The sequence below is a fragment of the Rutidosis leptorrhynchoides genome, chromosome 1, assembly GCF_046630445.1.
Source record: "Rutidosis leptorrhynchoides isolate AG116_Rl617_1_P2 chromosome 1, CSIRO_AGI_Rlap_v1, whole genome shotgun sequence".
NCBI lineage: Eukaryota > Viridiplantae > Streptophyta > Magnoliopsida > Asterales > Asteraceae > Rutidosis > Rutidosis leptorrhynchoides.
The window spans coordinates 81,862,676-81,876,551 of NC_092333.1; the positions used below are offsets into that span (position 1 = coordinate 81,862,676).

At 30.9% G+C, this 13,876-nt stretch overlaps 1 protein-coding gene across 1 annotated transcript; it reads right to left on the reverse strand.

Annotated features, from left to right (window-relative positions):
• Window positions 1-9,828: 9,828 nt before the first annotated feature.
• On the reverse strand, window positions 9,829-13,052 carry LOC139862117 (uncharacterized). The gene is made up of 9 exons (XM_071850672.1): window positions 12,775-13,052; window positions 11,751-11,864; window positions 11,582-11,650; window positions 11,385-11,404; window positions 11,196-11,248; window positions 11,045-11,075; window positions 10,878-10,956; window positions 10,646-10,785; window positions 9,829-10,085 (listed from the first exon to the last, which is right to left on the reverse strand). Exons 1-9 carry the CDS (start codon window positions 12,950-12,952, stop codon window positions 10,080-10,082), a joined length of 690 nt encoding a protein of 229 aa, XP_071706773.1. The 5' UTR covers window positions 12,953-13,052; the 3' UTR covers window positions 9,829-10,079.
• Window positions 13,053-13,876: the final 824 nt, after the last annotated feature.

The window sequence follows — 13,876 nt, forward strand, 5'->3', positions numbered from 1 at the left end:
TGGAAACTCTCGGCAACTGAGTAAAAGTTTAACACGTAGCCGCGTCAGATCCTTTGGCATTTATTAGCAAAAATAACTTTCGATCCCTTTTCAAAGTAGCAAATTTTGTCACAGCTCCAGCTAGTACATTGATCTTTCATTCGAATAAGTCTTATTATAACTTTGATATATAAGTTTACCTTTCATCATCGTTATCGGGGAACCGTTTATATTCCACCACATTAGCAGTAAACTTACCAGCAACCTCATTGCTCCTTGGCTTAAACCTCTCCGATAAATCACTATATTTATCCATTGAAACTCTATCATATACTCATCTGCATCTTGTAACGAGAACTGCCATAACAATTACCAGGAATCAGCAATCAGTACTTTGAAAACTCACAGCATATCTACATCAACAGTTATATGTATGAAATTTATCTCTTAGAATTATGATCTCTCGTTCTGAAATTCTGAAAAGCACTCAGTCACAAATCAATACTCTGAATGTTGAAAAAGCTGAATGAAGCAACAGAAACCATAGAAAACCGTAAATGACCTTAATCATCGGAAGTTTGATGATAAAGATTAGTATGTTGGAAAAGCTCAGAAAAAGTGGAGCTAGAAAATGGATTGAGCTAACCACGAAAGAGACCAAGGACAAATACAAGGACCAAACTATATATTCAAGGAATTCAAGTAATTCTGGATTCGTTGAAATCTTTAGAAAATATCTTGCTCCGAAGTCATGTTAAAATCTTGCGGAAAATCTTTCTTTATCAACCATCGAACTTAGAAATTCCAAAATATCATCATCAATATCTTTGATATTTCTGAGGATATTTTCAAAAATATTCTCGTCCGAAATTATATACCTCTTCGTGATTCCTGTGTATTATTATATTGGAAACATTCAATAGAATATTAGTACTGAAAAGCAGATTATGCGAAACTATGAAGAAAGCCGTAGACAATTCACAAAGAATAAGTTTGACTTCAAAGAATCCAAATGATTCAATGTCTACTAAAGTCTTTAGTGAATATCTTGCTCCTTACTCTAAACCCTTGCAGACAATGGTTTCTATCATCCTCTGATCTTAGAAATTCCAATATATCATCGTATCTTTCATTATAAATATCCTTCATATTTTTGAAGATATTTTCATAAGTATTTTTATCTGAAATCACAAATCTCTTCATGATATCAGTGTTACATCATATAGGAACTATTAGTTTCTATATTCTGTAAACTTTCAAGCTTAAAATATGAATGTTATTGAAGTAATGTTGGGAACTGATGCATGAGTTAGTATAATATAATGACACTTGATCAACGTGATTATATTACAGTAAGTCATGCTGAGTTCTAATGGGACATGATGGTTTACAGTAGATCATACCACCATCTTGTGTCATGTTACATAACTCTTTCATTCTAATTAACCTCAGAACATATCAAGAAAGTATATTCTTGATAGCTCTATTCTCAATGATTCTGGTAATTTGACGAATCAAATCGTGCTATTACGTTCTCTCTTGATTATAACATTAAATTCATTCGAAACTCCATACTTACAAATTCCAGACCATTACTCGTTTTACTAGAGATCGAGAGGAGATTAAAAAGAGGAAGAGCTCTGAAACATAAAGGAAAATATAAAACTCGACAACAACACTGAAATTACAATAATTAAAAATTAAAACATCACGACAAATAAAAAAAAAAAAAATTAAAAGATTACAATCAAACTACTCGTCGTCATCAATTGTCATCTGCAAAGTAGCGTTCACCAGTCATTTCACCATCCGTGAGGTACTCTGGAGACACCGGTATTTCTCTTGATGCCTCAACTGCTGCTTCAACTGATTCATCGAGGTAACGATAACCCAATGTCTCTTCATCTTCAAGAACCGCATACAAAGAAATGCGTTTACCGCGATCTTCAATGGTATCTTTTATAAAGTACCATTGATCATCGGTACACAGAAAACTTGCCCTACAATCCGCATCATAATCGTCTTTATAAAAGAACACAGACGTGAATTCACACGGAACTTTTTCCTTCAGAAAGGATAGCAAGTCTTGTAAACCAACATCACAAATGTCGATATCTTCGAACGAAATACTGTCGCCCCACTTATATTCCTTCATTTGATTACGAAAATCACCTCCGTAATGAACATCGAATGAAACAATCATTGGGGGAAGTGTTAACATTTTGCAGTTGGGAATGTTTGATTTTGATTTTGTGAAAGGGGAAAATATAAAAGAAATATACGTTTGAGTGTATAAAATGAAGTATATGGTTGGTGTTTTTATAGTGTAAAAGTGACCGTTGGAATAGCCGTTGGAAATTTTTTTACTAACGGCTAAAAATTTGGGCAAGTTTTGGGAAAAGGTGGACGATGCCCGTTGGGACCTCTCCCATAATAATTTCATTCGTACTCTTCGAATAATCAAATTATTTTTATCTGTATTATTCAATAATGATAAAACTCTATTTATCATCTCATATTCGTCAGGAAAACATATTTATTGTTAGCCATGACGACCTCACTCAAATTTCGGGACGAAATTTCTTTAACGGGTAGGTACTGTAGTGACCCGGAAATTTCCGATCAAATTTAAACTTTAATCTTTATATGTTCCCGACACGATAAGCAAAAATCTGTAATGTTGAGTCTCGAAAGTTTAGAAATCTATATTCATGTAATCCATTACCCTTTGACTATTCCAAACGATTCACGAACCATTGTTGTTAATTTATATATCTATATATATATATATATTCATGATATGTTATTATAAAACATATTATATACTTAGTAACTATAACACAAATAATAAGGTATGATATTAGTATGTTAAATTTAAGTTCAAATTAAAATATAAATGTTACTTTTATTATAAAATTGATATGGATAAATATTAATTATTAGTATTATTGATATTATTAGCATTATTACTTCTATTTATTATTATTATTATTATTATTATTATTATTATTATTATTATTATTATTATTATTATTATTATGTTTTCTTATATATGTAATATACATATACAGATATTTATATATACTACTATTATATATATATATATATATATATATATATATATATATATATATATATATATATATATATATATATATATACAAATAATGAGTATTCTGTTATACATCTAGGTCACAGTTAAATCATTTATCTGATATGAAAACCTTTGAATTACGCGAATTAATTACAAAATAAAATATACATATCTGTTCTAAATTTCTTCATTCTCTGTTTCAAATTGTACAATAGATTCCAATTCTGTTTTCCATCTCAATCAACTTTCTTAAATTTTGTTTTCTGTCTCAATTCATTAGAAATCCTATATCAATAAAGTGTACGAATTTTGTTACCCATCTCAATCAGATGTACCATTTAATTGAAAATATAATCTGCTTTAAATTTCGTTTTGTTTCTTTCCTCTTGGACTTGATTCTAAATGTCGACCCTACTTAATGATAAAACAATAATTTATTGAGCCTTAATGCTTGCTTCACTCATACGAATACTCCCATCATCATCAACTACTCGACCAACATTCTTCTTTCTTGTTTTTATTTTTCGTGAACCACACTCTCAATCACCTACATCATCATCAACCGAGGCCACCAGGATTAACACCTTCACAATCATCACCCATATTGCCACCACAACCGAGACCATCTTCACCACGTTACACATCACCACTTACACCTTAGGGTTGGTTTCCCAACATTATTACTCAAACTATCAAAGTACACTATCACCATTAACTAAATTAACCACCAACACTCTCTCTCTAATTCTACATTTTCGGTGATAAACATGATCAACCATCTTACTCTTTATTTCTCTTCTATTCTTATTTCATTTTCGGCTACTCCATTTCTGCCACAAACCGCTGAATATACTTCACAATCTTGTCGAGTTAATCAACCCAAGAACCACCTCCATACTCACCTCCTTTCACTTTCTCTCTCTTTCTCTCTCTCCTGATTAAACCCATGTTCACCACCATTGTTGCAATTCCTTTTTGCTGCACGTTCTCTCTATTTTGAACCGCAAACCAAGCCTCGATAAAACCCATAGCACGCTACTGTACTACTACTGCAAGACCTTTTCGATTCTTACAAAAAATAAAGAATGAAGAATGATAAAAATTGCTACAGCTGGTACGCCATATAAATGGGTATTGTACCTCATTCAAGTAACACTTTTAAACTCTGCTATGATCACAGATTTATGAGGTACGAAGTATTAATATAAATGAAGTAAACAAACATGATTAAAGTTAATTAGATTGATTGAGGGTAGGACAACATACTCGAGTAAAAACCAGTGGAGGGACCGACTGGAACTGTTATTCTTGGATTCTAAATTCTTTAACCACCATCGAATTTATTATTACTGCTACTGATATTTTTTTTTTTTTGCTTCTTCTTCTCTAAACCGTAAATCTTGTAGAGGTTAAATGGGCTCCTTAAACTGATTTTCATATTGGGCCGAATTATATTGTGTTTATGGGTATTTCTAGCGGGCCGAGATTAGGAACATGTGATTTGGGCCGAACGTCTTCCTTTTTCTTTGACTATGAATCAATGGTGTTGGTGGTTAAATGATGATACAAGAGTTCGGTACATGAAGATAATGATTATGATACATGAACGATGATGTTATACATGATGATGATTACGGATTGATGGATACTAACGACGATGATGATGAAAAATAACGTATATGATGATGATTATGATCATTATAAAGGATGATTATGATGGTGAATAATATTAAGTGATGATTGAATGATTATGAAAATGATACCACAATAGATCAAGATGGATTAGGTTAATTGGGTCTAAAAAGAAAGAAGATAAGATATCATACGGGTTATATAGAATTTAACTAGGAAGAAAATCAGAAAATAAGAGACGGTTCAGTGGTTTGTATTGTTGTGCTTAACCGAGAGGTCGCGAGTTCGAGCCTAGGCAAAGGCGTTTTTTTTTTAGGCTTGTCTCTTCAAAGGTTGTACTCTACCATTATTATTATTATTATGTTATTATTTTTTTTTATTTTTTATTATTATTCCTATTATTGATATTAGTAGGATTACTAGTATTATTATTATATAAATATTATTATTACAATTATTATTAAAAAAAAATAATAATAATATTATTATTTGAAAAATTATCATTTTTATTAAAAGATACAAGTATTACTAAAAATATCATTATTAGTAAAGTTATCATTTTTATTTAAAATTATCATTTTTATTAAAATTATTATCATTTTTATTTTTATCATTATTATTAATTTTATCATTATTATTATTACTAGAATTATCATGATTTTTTTTATCATAATTAATATTATTTTTATATAACAAATAAATATTATATACTTATAATAATATTACATGAAATTTTATATTAATCATATTAACATTAATTATATAAATACTACATATAATCAATTATTAATTTTTAATTTTTATTATAATACCAAATACAAAATATATAGACTAATATAACTATATGTATAAATATTAATTATTTTACAAAATAAATATATATAACATATAACTGAAGATATAATATATGAATAAAGTACATATAATTTAATAGGAATTTATTTATATAACAGCAACAATTAATATATAAATATTATATAATTAGTAGAAGGAATTATGTGATTATGTGTGTTAACATATAAACAAATGATATAGGTTCGTGAATCCGAAGCCAACCCTGCATTGTTTAGTTGTTCAATGTCGTCATATGTATTTTTACTACAAAATACAGTATGGTGAGTTTCATTTGATTCCCTTTTTACTCATTACATTTTTGAGCTGTGAATACATGCAAATGCTTTATTAACTGTTTTACAATATTTATATGCGTGAGTTTCATTTGCTCCCTTTTTAAATGCTTTTGCAATATATATTTTTGGGACTGAGAATACATGCGCTGCTTTTATAACTGTTTTACGAAATAGACACAAGTAATCGAAACTACATTCTATGGTTGGATTATTAAACCGAATATGCCCCTTTTTATTAAGTCTGGTAATCTAAGAATTAGGGAACAGACACCCTAATTGACGCGAATCCTAAAGATAGATCTATCGGGCCCAACAAGCCCCATCCAAAGTACCGGATGCTTTAGTACTTCGAAATTTATATCATGTCCGAAGGAGGATCCCGGAATGATGGGGATATTCTTATATACATATTGTGAATGTTGGTTACCAGGTGTTCAATCCATATGAATGATATTTTTGTCTCTATGCATGGGACGTATGTTTATGAGAAATGGAAATATGAAATCTTGTGGTCTATTAAGAATTATGAAATGATTATTTATGTTAAACTAATGAACTCACCAACCTTTTGGTTGACACTTTTAAGCATGTTTATTCTCAGGTATGAAAGAAATCTTCCGCTGTGCAATTGCTCATTTTAAAGATATTACCTGGAGTCATTCATGACATATTTCAAAAGATGTTGCATTCGAGTCGTTGAGTTCATCAAGATTATTATTAAGTCGATTATAGTTAGATATATTATAAAATGGTATGCATGCCGTCAACTTCGATGTAATGAAAGATTGTCTTTTCAAAAACGAATGCAATGTTTGTAAAATGTATCATATAGAGGTCAAGTACCTCGCAATGTAATCAACTGTTGTGAATCGTTTATAATCGATATGGACTTCGTCCGGATGGATTAGGACGGGTCTTCACATATACCAATAGTACATACATCTAAAAGCTGTGTATTGTACGAGTACGAATACGGGTGCATACGAGTAGAATTGTTGATGAAACTGAACGAGGATGTAATTGTAAGCATTTTTGTTAAGTAGAAGTATTTTGATAAGTGTATTGAAGTCTTTCAAAAGTGTATAAATACATATTAAAACACTACATGTATATACATTTTAACTGAGTCGTTAAGTCATCGTTAGTCGTTACATGTAAGTGTTGTTTTGAAACCTTTAGGTTAACGATCTTGTTAAATGTTGTTAACCCAATGTTTATAATATCAAATGAGATTTTAAATTATTATATTATCATAATATTATCATGTATGAATATCTCTTAATATGATATATATACATTAAATGTCTTTACAACGATAATCGTTACATATATGTCTCGTTTAAAAATCATTAAGTTAGTAGTCTTGTTTTTACATATGTAGTTCATTGTTAATATACTTATAATATGTTTACTTATCATAGTATCATGTTAACTATATATATATCCATATATATGTCATCATATAGTTTTTACAAGTTTTAACGTTCGTGAATCACCGGTCAACTTGGGTGGTCAATTGTCTATATGAAACATATTTCAATTAATCAAGTCTTAACAAGTTTGATTGCTTAACATGTTGGAAACACTTAATCATGTAAATAATAATTTCATTTAATATATATATATATATATAAACATGGAAAAGTTCGGGTCACTACATTAATAACAAATGCGGAGTATTAATCGAGAAGAATATGAAAGGGGGTTTATTATTTAAGAAGGGCATTTTAGAGAAGGTGTGTATTTTAACTTGATTTATTACCTAAAATGTTTATTAGTTCTAATACTAAATGCAGAGAATGGATAGAAACAAAATCACATGATGACTATATGACTGCTATCAGCTAGTATAACATTTGTATTCCCACTTCTGATCCTCCTTTGGAGGATCAGCTAAGCCCATATTGACCCTTCAAAATCACTTACCTGTTGTTATGTTATTACCAAAATGAATAAGAAGAATATATACACTCGTTTGAGTGTATGTATTGTACAATTAGCAATAGTCTCCTATTTAGTGTGCATTGATGTTACCTTCGTACATCAGGGATATGAGGTCAAACATAACTTGTTGATATATAAAATTTTAAAAAAAATATGTTACAGAAAACTCTAATACCTCAATGTATCATTTGATGAAGGAGAGGTCTCAAACTACATGACTATGTTTGGCCCATAATCAAACTGGTGTTGTAAATCCAACACATCAGACAATCAATACCCAGAACATACATACAAACCTAAACTGATGTTGTTAACAATAATAATAAGAAATCAACTTTATACATCAATCCACTATAAATGGAACAATTGAATAATCAGTTATTATTATCAGTTAAAATCGAACTTTATGGATAACAACAATCAAAATTAACGAAATGACATTTAGAAGAGTAAATACCTAACTTGATATGATAATCGTCGATTTCGTACATCCCTTCCTGCAGATGACCTATTTATTTGAAATTACCTATTTCTTTGAAATCGGATATTGTAATCTAATTCTTTGATTAATCTGATTCTTCAGTTCTTCAATTAATCGAATATGGAAATGACCAAGTCGGTTTGAGAGATCCTGGAATTGACATATTTATTTGAAATGTGGAAAATGATATACATACAACAAATTATCTATAAAAAGTGTACCTTTCTCGACATTGCACTTGAGTCATTCCAGAGACAATTATACATATTATTCCAGTTCTTTGCTCCAAATAGTCTAGCGGCTATTTTAAGACGGCCTCATCCGAATCCCATTTCTCAATTCTTTCCCTCAGCGGGTTCAAAGACTTTTTCCATCCGAATACATACACATATAATGTAGTAGCAATTAGGATCAGGATACAAGTTGTAAATCTTTCACTTTTTAAAATGCCAAAACACACAATGTAATCTATCATCACTAAAAAGTAACTAACCTATTTCATCATTGTGTAGTGGTCCATCCTTTAAGTGTACAATTAGAGATGACATACTCAATTTCCTACAGGAAGAAAAAAAAGAAGATAATATAATTCCAGCTACTTATTTACTACATGTCTAATGTTAATCGAAAACAAATTATACATAGCAGATAATAATTAGAATCTGTTAATCGAAAACAAATTATACATAGCAGATAATAATTAGAATCTATAAGACGTCTTTGTATGGTTCGATGAAGGAGAATGATGCATCATTTACAAAAAAAAAAAAAAAAAAAAAAAGGTGAATATAAACATCAATCAAATATAGGTAATTCGGTAGCTATAAGGTGGACATCGCACGATCTGTCATTGGAATCAACAAACTGACATATTGAATTTTTAAATACTTGAGTTGCTAAGCGAATCTTCAAAAAAATCAATTCGGATTCAACGAACTGAATATTCCATTATCAATCAGCCGACGTCAGAATGTTCACAAGTATTCATGGCGAACAGAACACTTATTGAAACGCGAGTTTGTTGATTAGGGTTCCATTATCAGGTGACGGTGATGAATTGAATGCCATTTTTTTTAATCCAAATACGGGTTTTTTAATTAGGAACTATGATTTTGAGGGAAAATGAGGTTTGAGTCTGCAGGTATTATGATCGATTGAGGCGACGACTATGATTTTGGGGAGAAAATTAGGTTTTTCTGTAGTTTGATCGAATGAATGAAATTGTGAACGACCCGCATTTTCTATCAGTTATCCCGTGTTTTTTCTAATTGAGAAGGGTATTTTAGGGATGAAGTGTATGTAAATTGATTTATTAGCTAATTTTTTTAGTGGATGATTAATGGTCCTTGGATTAAAAGGTAGTCTAATGTAATTTTCCAATCTAACGGTTATAAAGGCGGTTTTGAAAACATTTATTAGCTAATAGAGACTCTCTTTTAATGTATATAGTGATAGTGATAGTGATTATGTATAAAATGTTTCATTCAGTAAAAGGTTATTTGGAAAACACCATTTGATCCCTTTTAACAATTAAGTTTTTAAGGATTTACATTCAGAGATTGAGAAGATGATCACAAAAGTAATTAATCAAACTCGAATTATCGCAATAATTTGCGACAAAAGGTGTGAGAACTTGAAACTCAAAATACCGAGACACAAACATAAAGACACAACTGCATATTCCAAATACATCAGTACTACAACTAGATTATATAGCAGAAGCTTTTTCATTAGTAAAGCAAACTTCATTACAAAGAAAAGATTGCACTGCACGAACTCTGTGTAAACTCAAGAAGCGTTTATTAGTCTGTCTCTTTCTTCACACCTGCATTTCCATGTAAACATTCAAACTTACAGCCATTACAATAAAGGTGTCAATTTCGACCCATTCCTAAATGGGTCAAGTTTAGCTTTGTTTGATCTCAAACAGATCAAATACATAACAAGTCATATAGGTTAAAAGCTGTCCAAAGTTTATTTTAATGCATCGAACGTTTCCCTTCTAAAAATGATATTGTAAAAATATTCTTTTCTGATCATACTTAACACATTTAATATATACATTTAAAATGTATACAAAACTAGACAAAAAAGTGTTAGTATCAACCTAACCGAACCAACCTAACCTAACCAATATATAACCTATATTAACAAGTTACGCAACCTCGTGCGCTAAGATTTTATTCATTAATTTGTTTATTCACTTCTAGAATCTAGCATGAAAATGCATAAAAAGTAGAGGTGTAGATCAGCAGGGACACCCGAACCCCGTGAAACCCAACAAACCCACCCCGTAAGAGTCAGATGCCTGTAAAATACTTCCACCAAATAACAAGTAGAACTTCTCGTTTAATAAAAAGAGTGATATGAAATTACTAATCTGACCTTAGTACAAACATATATGTAATGAACGTCCATGTTCTCTAAAGGACTACCTTCCTTCAAGTTTCCATCACTATTGATTGGAACTGGACGAGTCAACTCCCATGTCTCTCCTTTCGAACTCTCCCCGGGGAGGTATTTATCTGTGTCCATACACATTTTCACTCCACATTTAAAACCCAAGACCAAGCCACATCACCATATTTAAAAAAAATAAACATAAAATTAAGATCACCTATAAGATGAAGCTTTATGGACCACGAATGTGATTCTCTTAACAAACGGAGCCGGTAAGACGGAATACCATATGTTATCTGCAACATTTTCATGGTGTTGTAACGGGCATCAACTGAATATCTTTAATACGCTCACACCACTACATTAGTAATGAGCGGAGCTTACCAGAATATACACTCCTCCCTTCTTCAAGACCCTATAGTTTGTTATCAACTGCTTCAATATATCAACATATATCAAAATGGAAAAAGGATGAAATGAAAAGAAAAAAAAATTCAACGTTTAACAAATATTTCAAAAAACTTTTTCAATATACCTTTCAATCTCATCAAGCATCTTGGCCGCATTTGGTTTAGAATTGTGACCACACTGCAATAAGAGACTTGTCTCAGTGGTTAACTTAGGGGGCAATTTCAACTCATTTATAGTAAAATTTGGTCAATTTGGGTCTTCGTTATTCTCTTAACATTCAATGGGTAAAAGTAAATAAAAATAGAAAACTCACCATAAGAGAGTCTAAGGTTCCTGGAAAATAATATGAACGAAAAAAACATTAAAGTCAGTTTACATATATCGATTTATGGAAATAACCGTGAATCACTGAATTTAATTACTAAAAACCTAAAAAAAGCCAGTAATAAACCTTTATATGGCTTTTTATGTAATAAAAATGAACTTAGCATACTCAAGTTAGAAAGATACCTTTGTCAATAACCGCATCAAAAGAACCGTTTTCAAAAGCTTTCATATCCCTAACATCCATTTCAATATCTGTTCATAATCAATGGAAAAATAACCAAGCTAAACGACAATGACACATCATCCATAGGTTAAGATCAAAATACAAAAGTACGATAAAAGCGAACAGTACATTTTAAATGTGGAGAACCAGAATATTTCTTTTGCATTGCTTCAATAACAACGGATGATATATCAATGTTCACGATATCTGTATAACCATTCTTACTCATGCTTTCACTAAATGCTGCAGCCAAACAGATATCCATTGATTTAATCATTAGTCCAATAACATGCTCTACAGAAAAACAACTGTAGTTTGATGATAGAAACAATGATGAAAACCGAAAACACGAAACGAAAATAGGAAACATGAATTGTGTAGATAAGGACAACCAACAACCCACTTAAAACAAGTTGCAACATATCATATGTACTAAAAGTGAAACATATTTGTGTTTGTAAAAGTGGATTATTTATTTTTAAAAATTATTAAATTTATCCAAATCAAAATCCCAATATATTACTCAATTTTTTTTAAAAATAACTAGACCCGCATTCAAAGTTCTTTTCTTATGTATGTACAATTATGCACATCAAACATTAAATTTGGTAAAGTAAATTTAATCAAACAATCCTACCCTACCTCTAAACATATAGGGTAATGATCCAACAATAACACTCCTAAAACAAGATTAGTAAGAAACTAAGAACACTCACTTTTTCTAACTTGAATCGTATAATTAGATAAATTTACAAAGTAAACATTTTAATAATTCCCAGTACATACATATATGTACGTATGTAGATTTTCAAATAAGTTTTGTTTTTTGTTTTGTTTTTTTTTTTTTTTTTTTTTTTAACAGCAAACAGATTTTCAAATAAGTTGAAGTATTAAGTATCAATCAATTGCAAATTCACAAATTCAGTATATATGCATAATAATTAAAGAAAATATGCAACAAATAGAAATTTATGATTTTGTTTACTTTTAATAGCGTTCTCATTTGATCATCATTTATATTTATATTTTTATTTTATATAATTAATAAATAATAAATTAGTTAATAAATATAATTTATACAATGCAAATATACAATTAAGCAATCATGCATCTGATCAGAGGGAAAAGATAAAAGGGGGAATAAATACCGTACCGGAATTGCCGCAACCAACGACAAGGATACGGCGGTGGTGGTTGGTGGTGGTGGTGGGGATATAAAGATGTAAAAGGGGTGATAAGGATTCATACTTTTGATACCAATCAAAAGTTGCTGTTGATTCCTCTGCATACCTTTTGTCCCAATACCATGCTTCTCCGTACGCTTGTGTCATCTCCGTCGTAATCCGATGGCGGTGGTCGGAATTTTGAGTTCGATGATTCTAAGAATAGTAGTAGGCCCACGTTAAAAATGACTTGCACCGTTACCGTACTTTCCCCTGTTCTTATTGCAACTGTTGTTCCAATCTTTAGATAACAGGGGCAACTTTGTCGTTTTACGTTATATTATTCTTATCAATTTTTTATTTACAAAAACATGAACTTAGATTAAACATAAATAAAAACTTTCATAAATGAAAGACCTTTTTTTTTTTTTTTTTCCTTTTCGAAAAGCAATATTATAATCAGGAAGGGGCTAAATAGTGGGAGCCCAGCCCATTACACGAATAGGGCCAAGCCCAATACACGAATTAAAAAGCAGCCATTTACAAAATAGTTTAGCTAGCTGCACAAATTTGTACTACAGGAATGAACGCGAAAAAAAAGATTAGTTGCAGAGGAGGCAACTAAATGCCTACTAAGATCATAATTAAACCAAACAGGACCATGGATTCGTTAGCCACGACAACCAGTCAATCTTCCGATCTTTAATGCGATTCGCAATCCAATCAAAAGAAATTAGTTGAATCTCCATGAGCGCCATTGGTACGTTCCAACACGAATTTTTAAAGACTTTTTGGTTGCGATTCCTCCACATTAAGTACGCACACGACCATTCTAATGCTTGCCATACCTTAGAGTCCAACGGAGATCGAGCTCGAATACAATTACCACGAAAAGCTTCGTTTAAGCTCAAATTGGTAACCGGACCCAAACCCCACCATTGATAGACTTTTTTCCCAAACATCCATTGAGTGTTTACAGAAAATCAAAGAATGTTCAATTGTCTCCACGTCGTCATCACATAGAGGGCATCTAACGGAATCTAGATCAATACCTCGTTTGTCAAGTTCGGTACGGACCGGGATTCTTCGTTT

Bases quoted from the DNA above. Each gene is read 5' to 3' on its own strand.
- LOC139862117 (XM_071850672.1), bottom strand. From the start codon at position 12,952: ATGACACAAGCGTACGGAGAAGCATGGTATTGGGACAAAAGGTATGCA. The intron at 11,405-11,581 runs GTATCTTTCTAA...ATTATTTTCCAG, and splicing joins TGATGCGGTTATTGACAAAG to GAACCTTAGACTCTCTTATG. The intron at 10,786-10,877 runs GTGATCTTAATT...GTATGGACACAG, and splicing joins CATAAAGCTTCATCTTATAG to ATAAATACCTCCCCGGGGAG.